Source organism: Poecilia formosa, unplaced genomic scaffold, assembly GCF_000485575.1.
Source record: "Poecilia formosa unplaced genomic scaffold, Poecilia_formosa-5.1.2 Scaffold157, whole genome shotgun sequence".
Taxonomy (NCBI): domain Eukaryota; kingdom Metazoa; phylum Chordata; class Actinopteri; order Cyprinodontiformes; family Poeciliidae; genus Poecilia; species Poecilia formosa.
This window is the reverse complement of record NW_006800096.1, coordinates 550,791-566,023: the sequence shown is the minus strand read 5'-3', so window position 1 is coordinate 566,023 and position 15,233 is coordinate 550,791. Positions and strand designations below refer to the sequence as shown.

The following is a 15,233-nucleotide window of genomic DNA, read 5'->3' as shown; positions in this document are numbered from 1 at the left end:
TATTAGTGCTTTTCATAGTCCCTCGCTGCAATTACTTTTTTTTTTATCTATAACGAGGAGAACGAGGTTGTGGTGTTCTTGCCGTTTAGCTATAGGGACTAAACTTACAGGCTTTTTTTGTTTTCACATATTTCTCAGGTGAACAGCATTGACCTGCGAGCAGCCAGCCACGATGAAGCCATCAACGTGCTGCGGCAGACGCCCCAGAAGGTTCGGCTGACGGTCTACCGGGATGAAGCCCAGTACAAGGAGGAAGAGCTGTGGGACTCCTTCACTGTGGAGCTGCGCAAGAAGCCGGGCCAGGGTCTGGGTCTGAGCATCGTAGGGAGGAGGTGGGAGAGATTTGCCGTTAGCGTCATTGTTTCTGCACAACGCCCTCTGAAAAGCGAGAAAAAGCTCGTAGGCGCATCTCCATCCATGCATTTATTGCAACGTATAACAACGTGTATTTTTATTCAGATTCATTATGCACAGTAATACATTTTAAGTGCTTCTGAAAGTGTAATGTTGATCGTCATATTGAATATGATTAATAAAATCAGGATTTCCACTTTCATCAGCATTGCGGTCTAAATAATCACAAAGGCAGCCCTGAAAACTAGCTTGTAGAACAATGGAATATATATGAAAATATAAAAATTATTAGTAACAGTCATTCTTTCATTGTTTTTTTTGTTTTTTTTCCCAATGCAGATCGCGGGATCACAGGTAACTCATTTATCAGAAGCAGTTATGCAAATAGAGCATTAAAATAAGGTTTCGATTCGCACAACAGTTTTCTGTTATCTTTGGGCTTCAGCTGCCATTAGAGCTTCCTTTTAAGTCACTTCACAGTGACTTAAAAGGACAGTAGAATAAAGTCTCAGCACCAGACAGGATTTCTGTTTATGTCATTAATGTGAACAGCAACAGCAGTTCTGACCTCAGTGAATGAGCAAATCACCAATCATGTGCCGTCTCTCTAGATTGTCAGATAAAAGCCCTAAAATGTCGATGCCTGCTGGTTTTTGAACCTTATATCTGAGCCTCAAATCTCTACATGACAACATACTGAGTTTGCGTCTTCACTGGGTGCTTCAGGACTGCAGACGGAAACACTCGAGTGAAATAACAATAACGTGATTGTTACTGTTACTATAGATTTCTGTATTGTCTAGCCTTGTTTCTAACAGTTTCAATTGTTTTAGACTTTATTTCTCTTACTGCAGATATTGGGAAGATTCAACAGGAACATCTTTTCTTGTCTTTCCCATTTTGAAGAGTTAACGGTCCTCAGTGTGTCATGTCATACAGAAAGGCAATGTTTATTATTAAGCGTTCTTCATTCCTTGATCATGTTATTAGATGTTTGCAAGTGTGAATTACAAAAAAATGCTTCACGTGGATTTTTCAGGAGTTTTTTTGTGATGTGGAATCAGTGATTTAGTTAAAACTGTTATTTCTTCATGTGGGATATTTTTCCCCAGAGTATAAATAAATGTTCTCAAATAAAAATAAAATATGTTTTGCTACAATAAGGGATTAATTAGTACATTAGTCATTGATCCCTACATGTTTGTCCTTCCCTTCACTTTTCTTTATAGTCTGATCCAGCATTTTTCACCATGAGCTCTTTAAAATCTTGTGATTTTTAAAAAATAATGTATTCTTAAAAATAAAGCAAATCTGGAAACAAGGGTCTAGAAAACTCTCTAAGGCCACAGGAATACTGGCATGTGTGCATGTGTGCAAATATTTCCTTTTATAACCCCAAATGCTTTTTTTTTTTTTTTTTTTTTGTACCTATCCCGGTGTTGCTGTGTGCTGCGTTTTGTCCAACACGACTACAGAGATGAAAGAATCACCCAGCAGTTTTATGCTTTTGATATACCTGTACATTGCTGTCTCTTTCCCTGTGGTTCTGCAGCACGTGTGCAAAAAAAAAAAAAAAATGCTGAAAAGAATGAAAATTGCTTAGATAACCTGAAACCCTGTGGGCCGAAAGAGAAAGTGCAAGCTAGCAGTTAGTGGTGGAGGAGCTGCGACAGCCAAGTGTCTCTGGCCCTGGATGTTGAGTTGAATTGAGCTGCTATGCTTCATATCTTCCGTTTCCGTTTGTCTTTATCCACGTGGAGATTGGCACCTACGAAATGCGGTCTGCAGTAGCAGTGTCCTCTCTCTTTTTCAAGTTTTTCCTTCACTAGTTCTCTTTTTCCTGTTCTTGTCCTAAAACACACAGTAGCCTGAGAGAACACATGACGGTTAAAGGATACAGGGTACTATTTCATTCACTGACAAATTATATACCCGTTTCATTCCCGTTTCCCCCGACAGGAATGACACGGGAGTGTTTGTGTCCGACATCGTCAAAGGAGGGCTGGTGGACGTGGACGGCCGACTGATGCAGGGCGACCAGATTCTGTCGGTCAACAGCGAGGACGTCCGGTCAGCCACTCAGGAGGCCGTGGCTGCACTGCTCAAGGTGATTGAACCCACGCCGCTCGTCAGGTTACAGAGAACGAGAAGAGGGCTGCAAACTCTGCAGGAAAAAAAAACCCAAACAAAATCTACATTAAAAAGTAATGAAGTGTACTGTGTTCCAGTGCTGCGTTGGGCCAATAAATATGGAAGTCGGGAGGTTTAAGGCCGGCCCATTTCACTCCGAGAGACGGCTTTCCCAAAGTAGTCAGGTGGTTCAACTCTGACCCAACTCGTATTTTTATGTGTTTTTTTTTTTTTTCCTAAAAATCTGAACTCTGACCACCTTCTCTTGCTAGATGAGTGAAACGGGCAGCTCCAAGGTGGCCAATCAGTCTGGTTCTGAATCGGGAAACCCCCCAAGTGATTCTGACATATCAAGCAAAAATCAAGAGTGTAAGTAAACTGTAAGACCTCAGGTACTGAAATAAGAGTTTTATCAGATCAGTCAGTTGTTTTGGTCAGAAAAGTACTCATAACCCTTAAACCTTTGAAAAAGCTCAAACTTCTTTGAGCTTTATGGGATTTTTTTTCTGAAAAACAACATAAATTGGAGCGTAATTGTTAAGTGGAAGGAATTCTTTTTTTTTTCTTTTTTGCAAGGAAGATCCTTCAAGTCTTTATACTCTAATTTGTATTGGTCTTTCACATACATTCCTAATTTAAAAAAAACAAAAAAAAAAACTGGGAAGTTTATCGGTGTACAGTTTGGAATGCTTTTGATTTTAGTGTACTAAAATCCCAAAAATGCATTGAGCTCTATTATAAAAGTTGTGTATCGTGTGGCCAACCTTCCAGCTGCAGAGCAACAAGACATCAGAACGGTTGAGTTCACTAAAGGCCCCGGTGACTCTCTGGGAATCAGCATAGCCGGCGGCGTGGGCAGCCCTCTGGGTGACATCCCCATCTTTATCGCCATGATGAATCCCAACGGCCTGGCTGCTCAGACACAGCTCAAGGTAGAAGATTTGCCACGTTTTTTTTTCCTGACTGTTTTTGACCTTCGGTAAAATGAGAAATGTGCAAATTATGCTTTTTTGTTTCGATACGAACAATCTCAGTTGTATGCCGCAGTTTTACTCCTCGCCTCTTTGTCTGCGAATCCTAAAAACTTTCAAAGATCAGCGTTTTAAGCAGTCGCTCTCTGAGAAACCCTGACAATTGTTTCTGTGTTCGACAGAGACCGGGGGAGGACAATAGCTGCAGCTAACCTAGATGATAAATCTCCCACTCTTTCATTTAGAAAACAAAGATTCACTGAATGGGAGAAGAGAGAAACATTTCAGCACTCGTGAAAAACGAGAAGGCTAAACAATGACATTATTTAGCCAACATTAAATTTTAATTTGCTTTTGTGTGGCCTTGAGAAGACAATTTGCACGTCGTGTAATAATAGCTTCACACGAAGGCACTGTGCTGTGACCAAATAGTTGTTTTTGCACAAGCTTTAGTGGTGCTCGATCTTTATGTGAGGTTTTTCTGTGGTACATCAAAATTCAGTAATTTCAAATCTCAAAATGATTTTCAGTGTCTTAAGTTTCTAGATTTATCTGAACATTCTTGATAAATACCGTACGGCGTCGTCACCTATTTTTGCCAATAACCACTAAGAAAACGAACTTTTGATAGAAAGAAACTGCAATCTCCTCAGGTTTCCTGTTAAAATAAGACAAAACCCGTCGGACGCTTTTATTTTTAGTAGGTTAGATGATTGTAATTGTGTCTATTCACATCTCTGTAATAAAAAAAGCAAACAAACAATAAGGCAACTAAAATGCATATGCATCATATCGCACCAGTTCTTAAGGCACTGCAGTGACTGCTTGCTTGTTCAGTTTAAAATTGCGTAGCTTGTTTATAAAGCACTGAAGGAAAGAACTGCTGGTCGTGATAACCCACACAGGCCCATCATCTCATCAGAAACCTGCTCACCCAGGGTTCTCAGAACCAGAAGTAAACAAGAGACCACAGCATTTGGTTCCTGAAAGTGTTCCTATATTTCCCTACAAAGCACTTTGAATAACCTGGAGTTTGAATGGTTTGAACTCAAGTAAGCATAATTTAGCCCAAAGAATATTTACGTTGTACTTGTACCTCCTTTCCCTCTTCCCCCCCCCCTCCAGATGGGAGACCGAATTGTCAGCATATGCGGCACATCGGCTGAAGGCATGAGCCACTCGCAGGCTGTCGCTCTGCTCAAGAACGCCACGGGAACGATACAGCTGCAGGTCTCTCCGAACGCACACTCGTTCACTCTCCCTCGTGTTGCACCGCGTCCTCGACGCTCTTGCCTTTGAGACGAGCAGGAGTAGCGCCGGCAGAAGCGCCATAAAACCCTAATCCGTCACATGACACCAACAGCAGGCCATCAGTCTTTTATCTCTACAGTAAATCAAGACCGGAGCATAACAATGTCGCTTTGTTTCTATGTTCGTGTTATCGCACCTGTAGGTGGTGGCAGGTGGCGACACCACCGTGACGGGGCCCACTCAGAAGCAGGATGGGGGTTCTCTGACGCCCAGCTGCATCTTCCAGGATGATATTGGGTATTTGTGGGTATTTGTTTCCTCTCAACAGGAAAAAAAAAAAAGAAAAAAAAAAGAACATTATGTTGTTGCCAAAGTACAGGAGGCTTAATGTGGAGGATGAAGGAGTAAAAACTTTCCCTAAATACCTTTTTTTGTGTGTTTTGTTTTTTCTTTCTTTCCAGCCCACCTCAGTATAAGACCATCACTCTCGAAAGGGGACCTGATGGACTTGGTTTCAGTATAGTCGGAGGGCACGGCAGCCCCCATGGAGATTTACCTATTTACGTCAAAACAGTGTTTGGAAAGGTAGATGGAGCCCAGCTGCGACCGTTGCCCTTCTCTGAATCAACTTGTTTTTCCTGTCTTTTCTCAAAGGCCTAAATGGAAGACTTTGAAGACGTATTCCATTTGCTTTATTGGGATTTGACGCGGCAGACCACCTCAAAGTAGTTTTAAAGTAGAATTTAAATACTGACGCAGAGAGTGGAAATGACAAAGAAAGCGAAGGAAATGAGGAACAGCTAAGACAGAAAGCAAGCAGGGGAAAACAAAAGGAAGGAGACTTATTATACAGAAGCAGCTGAACCAACGATTACGGACACTATTTATCAAGAAGGACAACAGTTTATGAAGGAAAAAATATACAGATGCAACAAGGAGAAAAACACAAGAGAAAATAAAGAAAAGGACATTAATTAAATACAGAAACACCTTTAGAGCAATAATAAACACAAGCATGAAATGAGTGTGGCAAGACCTATACCAATATAATCAAACTAGAGGGAAATGATCAAGAATCATACATAAATACATAAAACCAACATCCAGGACGGTGACACAATTGGTTGCAATATATTTTATTTAGTGGTATTTGAGTAAAGGGAAGTTCATACAAATGTACTCCTGACTTTTCAGATTGTAATTGTATTTTTTTACAATTATGCTCTAATGTGTGTGTTGCTACATCACATAAAATCCCTTTAAAATATTCTAAGGTTGGTGGCTTTAATGTGATGCACCGTAAAAAAAATAAAAAAAAAAGTTCAAGAGGTGTGAATACTTTTGAACTGTACTTGTGGCTCTCTTTGGATCCAGGGAGCGGCGGCGGAGGACGGCCGTCTGAAGCGGGGAGACCAGATCATCGCTGTGAACGGGCAGAGCCTGGAAGGAGTCACGCACGAAGAAGCCGTCGGCATCCTGAAGAGGACCAAAGGAACCGTAACCCTCACTGTGCTGTCGTAGGCCACAAACCACGATCAGCGTTTTTTCGCTGTCCTGCGGCGAGACCGAGGCCGAATCCACGGTGATCTTGTTGCTAAGGTGACCGCGTGCGCCTAGAAGAGTTTAGATAATCATGAAGAAGCTTTTTGTTCACTGTGGGTCTGAACACTGGGGTTCGTCGAAGCCTACTGACAGACAGAGAAGAGATCACAACAATAAGTATTTTAAATCACGTGATGCATTCCCCTGACACTGGATCAAAGTATGTAAATGCTGCTCTGAAGGAAATTCCTAAAGTCTTCTTTAAGCGTGTTTCGGATTTATTTGTTGAAGTATAGTGCTGCTAGCGCTCGTGTGTAACGTCTTACGACTCTGTATGTGTTTTTGTACTACGCGTCACTAAATGCACAGAAACATACATGAACTATTTTTAGAGTCACTTCTGGGAAAAAAAAAGTGGGTCGTCTGAACTTGTGATTATAAGGTTCTTGTTTGCCCAAAATAAAGTGATCCGGTGTGTAGTTGTGGAGGTCACTAGTGTGTGTGTGTGTGTGTGTGTGTTTTGGAGTCTAGGCTGAAAGATTACATGTCTGTTTTATCACTTTAAATGTATTTTTAGTACTGTTTATGTGAACACTGAAATTAAACAATAAAAGTGACCTTCGGCTTTAATCGGCCTTCTTTCCTTCCCTCTTCCTTCTTATGTTTTTCACTTGTACGTTTCCTTTCTTTCCCTTAATACTTTTCATCATTGTGTCCTTTTTTGCTTGGTTCTCTTCATTTTTTTTTTTTATTTCTTTCACCTGTCCTTTCCTTTCTGGTGTCCTTTCCTTGTGGCATTCTACTCTTGTGTCCTTCCTCCCTTCCTACCTTGTTTCCTGTCTTCCATCCTTCGTGATCCCTGACCTTTCTTTCCTTCCTTTGATCTTCCTTTTTTCCAGTTTCTTATTTTTGCAGGTTACATCAGACTGAATCAATAGATGCTGTCTGTACCCACCGCAAAAGGAATCACCAAGCATTTCTGGTCAATTTTAATATAAAGAAACGAACGTACAGAAAAGTCTGGGAAAATTGACCAGCTGCAGTTACTTACTAGAAGAGAATATAAACCCATGTTACCGAATGAAAAACCATACTTGAGGAATTTGAAATTCACACTAACCTTCCCAAAGCGGCAGCTGCTATAGGAAACACCACAACTGCCTTCCATCACCCAGATCAATTTCCCACCTAGGAGATAAAAACATTTCTCTGCTGGCCCAGGCCAGCAGTATATTGAAGCCAAATAGATCCAAGTCAGCTGCTACAGTTAGATGAAATGTATATGAGCAAAGATTTAAACAGGAAACATCTCGTGTGCTTTTCCTTGAGCTGAGCCTGTTGCTGCTGGAGACTTGGTGTAGAGCTCTCCATTAAAACGTGACGCCCCTCCACCCCCTCCTGCACACTGACTAGCACAGCTCCTGCACAGAAAGGACCTCCTTTTAATGAGGCTCTGGGGCTTGTTCGGAGTCTGTGGGTTGTAGTAGACAGACTTTTGTTGTAAAAGTGCGTTTGTTCAGTTTTTTTTCCTCCCTCCTCTAACCCCTCAGACTGAAACTCAACACTCTTACCTGCAGCTGTTGCTAGCCAAAGAACTAGCAAGCTTCCTGTCTGCAGCTAACAGCTGGAGTTTCATTCCAGCACCTGTTGTTGTTGTTTTAAAAGTCTCAGAGGGTTCAGAGGTTGCACAGCTAGACTGTAGCGGTAGGAGACCCTGGAAAGCTTGGCTACACAAAGTCTATGATGTTGGGCAGCAACAGGAGTATAGTTTTAGCTGTTGCTTAGGGGAGTCATTAATAAAACTAGTAAGTTAGATTTTAAAAAAAAAAAAGTACCAAGTCAGGGCACCACTTGTTTGTCAAGAAAATAGTAAAATAGTCCTGTCTCAGTTATTGTTTAAAACTACCTGGCTGGTAAGGCTTAGGTTTTAAAATATTAACAGATGAAGGCACAAGTCCAGCACTGGCACTATCTCAACAGCAAGATACTTACTACACACACGTTAGGAAAAACACAGGCAACTTCTCTCAAGAATACAAGAGTTTATTCGACCAAAGCAACACTTTATTCATCAAACTCGCTAAGCTAGAATGATTAAACTAAAGCTACTCAAGATAATTCTGGAGAATATGTGAAAAACTTAAAATTGAACCAATAAAGTGATGCAGTGATTTCACAGTTCAGTATGTGAATTGTGAATATTGAGAAACCAAATTTATTTCATGATTAATTTTTAGTGTGTTAATTAATTTTAACTGATTGAGATTTGCAAACCCAAAATAACGTCATCTTATTTTATTTTATTTTTGTCCAAAGATGATGTAGGCAAAAAAAAAAAAAGACTTGGGGCAAAAAAATGACTTTGGCCATTATTTTAGGAAGGTGACAATATGCTGTGTTTTCTTCGCACAGAAACACCAGAAATGTGTCACAAATAAGACATAAAATATCACATAGAATGATCTGTTGTCTCATCATCCAGTCTGGATATCTGTGCTTAAAGATCAAGAATTGTGTTGAAGAGTTTCGCTGCTAAGGCCAATTAGCTTTCAATTAAATTTCTACACAATTCCTAATTTCTGCCGTGGAAATGAACCACGAGCTACGGTTGAAAAGAAAAAAGTTTCAAGGTTTTACTCTTTAACCTTCTTGTGAAATTAATCAGTTTTTTCAAACTCAGGGGTTTTTTTGGGGTTTTTTTTAGTAAGCTGTCTATGCAAAGTTCGATGCTTAATGTTGATTACTACAAAGAATCCTACTTTGAAAACAAACAAACAAAACATTTAATTTCCTATTGCACAAAAGAAACAAAGCTGTCATGACGCCACTTTGTATCCCAAGGTTGATCAAACGAGGGCCTACATGCCTCAGAAGCATACCAGGATTAGTCTGACAAGATAATATCATGCTTGATCGACAGCAAATAAGGCTTTGCCGAACTTCGAGCAAAAACAGACAAGGAAGAGCAGGCGGCTTTAAATGTGACAGGCTGCGGGTGAGCTCGATAAGGCTTGAAAACAGTGGATGTCTTTGACATGATGAATTCGTCATCTCTGCAATGACTAGACTGGATTTGGCCTCAAAACAGCTGATTTTAGAAAATTGACCTCTTAACCATGAAGAGCCACTGTATCAGTGCATGTAGCGTTACTGATGCAGGGATGAGGGTTAATTCCACTCACCATTGGTAAATAAATGTTGCCATGGCTTGTTGGCTGATGTTGTGTAAGTAAATTTATACATATTTATTTATTTTTTTTTTTTAATCAGAGAAAGAGAAGCTGGCCAGAGATGATGGGAAACGATGAAACTAGCTACCGTACACTCTGGGAAAAAAACTGTTGGCGACTGCAAAAAAGTCAAGATAAGTTCCTAGTTAAAGTCCAGCCTTAAATGTAACTGAAAATCTAAAGAAACTTACCATCCAGTCTGCCTGAGCTGTAGCTGTTGTGCAAAGAAGTACAGGCAAATATGTCTACCAAAGCACAATCTAAAAACTTGTAGATGTAAAAAAGGGTGAGGAGGCAAATGCATGCCACACATTTCAGATTTTACTTGACAAGAAAACATACTGAGGATCCATCATTCTTCTTCCATCTTGCAATTATGCGCTACTTTGTCTTGGCCTGTCACATAAAATCCTAGTAACATACAGTGAAGTTTGTTGTGGCACTGTGACAGAAATGTGGAAAACTTTTAAGAGGTATGACTTTTTTTTTTTTTTACAGGGCACATCTCGGTTCCTTTTAGTCTCTCGCGGTGGATTCTCTTCCGCAGCCTGCCTGACGATTCTCACTCACATACGCAAGCTACCACACATAATTAAATTTCCACTGCGGTTTGTGGTGTTAAATTGCTTCTCGATGGACACGCCGCTTTACGCGGAGACAAGGCTTTCCCTTCAGCAGCTTCAAAGAGCGCAGCCACTAGACAGAGCGATCTCTGGGGCAATCGTTTGACCCGCCTGCAAGGTGACTCTGCAGCCTCTTGGTGTATCTGTCAAAAGAATTAGCACATCACGGGAACACACGCACACACACGCATTGTCTGAGTCATCGCACATTAGCTACTCTTTAACAGTCCTTCCTCTCTCAAAAAAAACAACAAAGGCGTAACTGTAGGCATGCCAGAGTGGAGTCTGTCACTATCCATCTGACACAAATATGACAGATTAGGAGGACATTTATCTTAATTAATATCTGGGACGGATGTGTAATTATATGACGAGTACAGACAGGAATGCCAGGAAGCGGCTCATGGCATTCTTTGAGGCTTACAATTGAAGGGCACGATTAAACTTTATCAATGCAATGATTAACAGCAACTGCCAATTTGGTCAAATATTACCTGATGCGGCCGACCAAGTGCTGTCACTTAAACTGAGTGAGATTGCAGGTTTCTAGTTTCAAATTATGCCACTTTAGGCGTATTGCTTTCAAGACAAACAAACAAAGAAAAGGAAAACAACATCTAGCTATTCTATTTTTATTCGTGTGGCTACAATTACATTTCTGGGTAAACTGTGAAGATACAAACAAACACATATATTTACTTCCTCCACATGGGCCAGAATCACGCCAAAGTCGAAGCCTGCTGTTATCATGATTTACAGCGAGGTTTGCCTCTTTGCTCGGTTAGCTTCGGCCAGGCACAAAGTCTCGCATTCCTCTTCTGTCGAGTTGAACCTACAGTGTCACAAACCGAATTACATCATTGCGGGGGTCGTATTACCTCTGGACCTTTTCTGTGGCTGTCAGTATTTAAACAGACAACAGAGTACATGTTCAACAAGGGAAAACCAAACACTGACATTAAATGTTTGCTGTCGACTCGATCCCCCCACCCACCTCCCCACACTCCTCTACCTCCCTGGCATGCACTTCTTACATGTCAGCAGGACAAACTGTGCTCTCAGCTCAGACTGTGATAACAGACAACAGAGTTTAATGGTTCTTCTATATCAACATTGAGCTCGCAGCTTCTGTCTGATCAGCTACTCGCCTCAAACACACCTACTGCGACTCGCTTGATGTGTTTGCATTGGAGTTACAGTTCCAAATTACATCATTGCAACAAAGACCTGATAAGGCTGGCTGTGTAATCATTGCTTTATGAGCTGCGTGTGAAGCATCGCAGCGACACAGCCACTCTGAACTGCTTGCAGAGCCGCGGGTGGCTGTATTTGCCTGTGAGAAGGCCTCTTGTTTGACTTTTTTTGATGGCAGTACAAGGATGTTAGACGTAAACAGACAAAAAAAAAAAATGAGAAGATGAAGTATCTGCATACACACAACATTGCCGCACGTATTCACCCATCCAAGTAATTGAATTCCGGTCAAATTAAAACGGTCTGGGCATGCAGAAAGTTTTGGGAACAGTTTGTGAAAAACCCCTTCGTGTTCCAACACTGCATAAAAGCAAATCAATGGCTGACTTCAGCCATGAAGTGGTAGACGACGCAAACCCGTTGAGGTTTATAGTGCGCGGAGATCGAGTATTTTTCACACAGTCAATTGGTACAGTCTTCAAACTTCATATTATCTCAAGGCCATGTATAGTGTTTCATGCAATGGGTTTCCATGACAAACACACTAAAAAGAACTGAACAACAGCGCTCTGGAGAAGTGAAGACATGCTGCTTTATGGAGTGACGATCATTGTCAGTTGCTTGGACAAGGGCATTTGCCCGACTGTATTGCGTCAAAGTGTGGCGCAAAGGAGATTACCATGTGAGGCAAGATATCTACGACATTTTTATACTCTCGAGTTTGTGAGTTTTGGGAAGTGAAGAGATGAGTAAGCAAGTTTGGTTAAGAAGAACTTCACCACACAAAGTCCGGACCTCAACCCAATGAAATTACAGTAGGATATATTCTATTCCATTGTGACTGTGAGTCATTCCTTCTCATCCAACATCAGTGTCTGACCTAACAAATGAAGGAATTGTGTTTAAAAAAAACAACAACCTTTAAACACACTCTTAATCTGTTGGGAAGCCTTCCCTGTAGAGCTGAAGCTACTCAGCTCCAGTAAAAGGCCGGTGCATCGCTGCACTAATATATTTGTTCCACATCTATAAGTAGGTCATGCTATTGAACTGATGTCTCTCTACCCCTACTCTGTTGCTTTTAAAAATATAGACCATCTTATTGATTTTTAGGACATAATCAAAAGAAAAAAGAAAAAAAGAAAAGATTAATGATGAAAGTACCAGTCGTGCATTAGACCTTCTTTGCTAGTGGAGTCATATTCAATCTTTGATCAACAAGCAGTCCCTCCCCCCCACTCACACACATCCCCATCACACTGAAGCAAATATTTCCTGAAATGACAGACTGTCGATTGCCTTTTCTAAAGTGGGACATGTTCAGGCTTTGACTCGCTTGTCGAAAGTTTGAGTTATGCTGGTCTCCCTTATATCATCCTGACTGTGACATTTTTAAAGCTGCTGTTACTGACCCCGGAGTTACGATCCTGGCGTTTATCCAGTCTTTGAGACTGGCCTAAAGTTGTTTAAAACAGTAGAGCCCATCTTAAAACTTTCATGTTCAGTGTCAGGTTTCTGCGGGCTTTGATCATATATCCCTGGGTCATTAGTTGCATCACATACCTGCTATCTGACTTTAATTATATGCTGTAACAAAGGCTTGACAGAGTAGTAAAATCTTATTCTTTATGGAGTTATAGCACATAGCTCATTGCTTAAGTGATGGAAAAGTAAAATGATACTAAAAGTATCTGAATCCCATGGTAAAGAAGGCTCAGCTGTTGTAAAGCTGTTTTTAATGTTAGGTTATGTAATTTTAATTAGGCGTAACAAAGTGAGCAAAGACAGGCTTCATGTTTGTACCTACACTACCAAACTCAATCTAAATACTGAACTCTATTTTGATGAAGGGATTTAATGAATTGGTCTGTTCTGAATTGTTGGGAAAGAAAAACAAAAAAGCCTTAACTCTACTGGAAGTGGAACTGGTGCGGAGGTGGAGAGACGCAACCCAGGCAAAAGGAAAGCAGAGTTATATCGCGTCATAAAGCGAAAACTTTAGTGTTCCGAGAGAACACTTTCCACCTTTGTACAAGGCAAAGTCACGTGATTACAACACGTTACAACATTGCCGTTGCTCACCTGTGCTGCCTGGATTATTGAATATATTTCTCCACTAAAATCATCATTTACTCTTCGCACCTGGGTCAACCGCGTCTACCTCACCGCCACACGTCATGACGGCCACACCGACACACACTCAAAAGACCTGTGTTTGTGACGAGGATCGCATCTATTTTGGACATTTTTGGCCAATTTTATCTTTGCTGAATCCTGTGTGCGTCCAGATATTTCTGTAAATCTTTGCTGCATGACAACATGACCAACCTGACTGGAGTTCATGTGCTTCTTCCTGTGCCCCTCAGGTTGATCAATGAGAAACCCTGTCGCCTCGGAAGGATCAGACTCATCCGTCCTACAGCACCACGTTGTTTTAGGTTTCTTTTCAGTCGACACGTGATTATCACAATCCTGCCTAAGCTACCGGCAATCAGGAGATGTATAACTGCATATCTACTGTGTCATCGACTTCTTTATGTTAGATGAAATTATGTTCTAACAGTAAAAGCTACTGTGTTATATCTTGTTTGAACAATTTAATTTTCAAATTTGTACAATATATCATCATGTTGCTACATGGCAATATTTGTATTACAACAATGCGAAGCTTTTTTGTTTTGTTTTGTTTTAACAAGGTTAACATGGATGTTGTAGTAATTTAACATACTGTTCTTATGTGAAAAGTATATGTATAACGTAGTATATTGTACAGACAAGATATACATGTTGGAAAACAATAACATTTTCAAGTCATACAATAAAATAGATCAATTTTTCTTTTGCCTAGGTGGCAGCTCTACACTTGTGTAGAAATACACTTTGAGTTACTCTCTTGTATGATTTACGTGAACGGCCCATGAGAGGGGAGGCAGAAAGGACTTCCAATTATCTCTAAACCAGAACACTGAGCAGTGGTCTCAGCTGTGCTCTAAAACATGTTAAAATGTCGCTGTCCAGACAAATGCATCCCTGGGATTCAGGTCTGGTTTTGCTGCTACTGTTTTTTTCCCCCCTGACTATAAAGCTCACAGATGGCGGATAGTTCAGCATGCTCGACTTCTTTCGCTGTCTCCAAGTCTTTAGCAGATCCTTCTTCCTTCCCTTTTATTTACTCATTTTCCGCTTCTGCTTTTTCCTCCACAGGGCCACGGGGGGACTGTCACCAGGGGACGGGGTGGGGAGGGGACACTTTGGACAGATTCCACACAGTGTCCACTTCAGCTAGCTTTCGAGGAAACCACAAAATTCAGAAGGTATCCTGGGGTTTATCCTAATTCCTAATTCTTAAGTTCAGTGCAATTTAAGAGTAGTATAAAAACAACAACAAACAAACCATAAAAGAAGCATAAATAAACAGTATGAAAAACTGCTATTACAAATCGTATCTAGGGTTTATAATAGTAGTTTTAACAGATGTCGTCTACAGGATAATAAAATAAATCGGCATGAATTAAAGTCAAATAAGCGCTTGAGCTCATTAGCTCGAGACCCACTGATTCACAAGAAAAACATGCAAAACTTTCTGAAATTAGGTTCCTTTATAATGATGGATACTCCCTCCATCAGTGACAGGAAAGAAGGTTAAGGCGTTGCTTGGAATAGAGCCACTGATCCTCCACATCGAAAGATCTCCTGAATTTGGCTTAGTTGGTCCTCCTGGTATCTCCATCTGGGCCTAATGTTGTAAATATATGGACTTAAAAGTTGAGTTTTGGAAAATATAACAATAAAAGACACATGAATTTGAGCTGTTTAAAGTCTGAGACCTACAGAATTACAGGAAAAGGCTCAGAGTGAAGGCTCTAATGCATGTCCCATTGGTGGCTATCCCAACGGGAAGACACATTGAGAGAAGCCCAGACCTTGCTGGGGGGGCA

General features: G+C 40.8%; 1 protein-coding gene across 11 annotated transcripts in view; it reads left to right on the top strand.

Moving 5' to 3' along the window:
- mpdz (multiple PDZ domain crumbs cell polarity complex component) overlaps positions 1–6,877 on the top strand; it is a 53,023-nt gene extending 46,146 nt beyond the window's left edge. For 9 of the 11 annotated variants that reach the window (XM_016677507.1, XM_016677503.1, XM_016677510.1 and 6 more), the window contains 10 exons: positions 139–332; positions 694–708; positions 2,314–2,461; positions 2,583–2,669; positions 2,757–2,853; positions 3,256–3,416; positions 4,581–4,685; positions 4,909–5,003; positions 5,168–5,291; positions 6,081–6,877. In XM_016677507.1, coding sequence (XP_016532993.1) covers positions 139–332; positions 694–708; positions 2,314–2,461; positions 2,583–2,669; positions 2,757–2,853; positions 3,256–3,416; positions 4,581–4,685; positions 4,909–5,003; positions 5,168–5,291; positions 6,081–6,227 — 1,173 coding nt within the window. In that variant the 3' untranslated portion in view covers positions 6,228–6,877. The remainder of the gene's footprint in view (positions 1–138; positions 333–693; positions 709–2,313; positions 2,462–2,582; positions 2,670–2,756; positions 2,854–3,255; positions 3,417–4,580; positions 4,686–4,908; positions 5,004–5,167; positions 5,292–6,080) is intronic. The other 2 variants (XM_007564250.2, XM_016677502.1) reach the window with 1 other exon arrangement.
- The last annotated feature ends 8,356 nt before the right edge of the window (positions 6,878–15,233 follow it).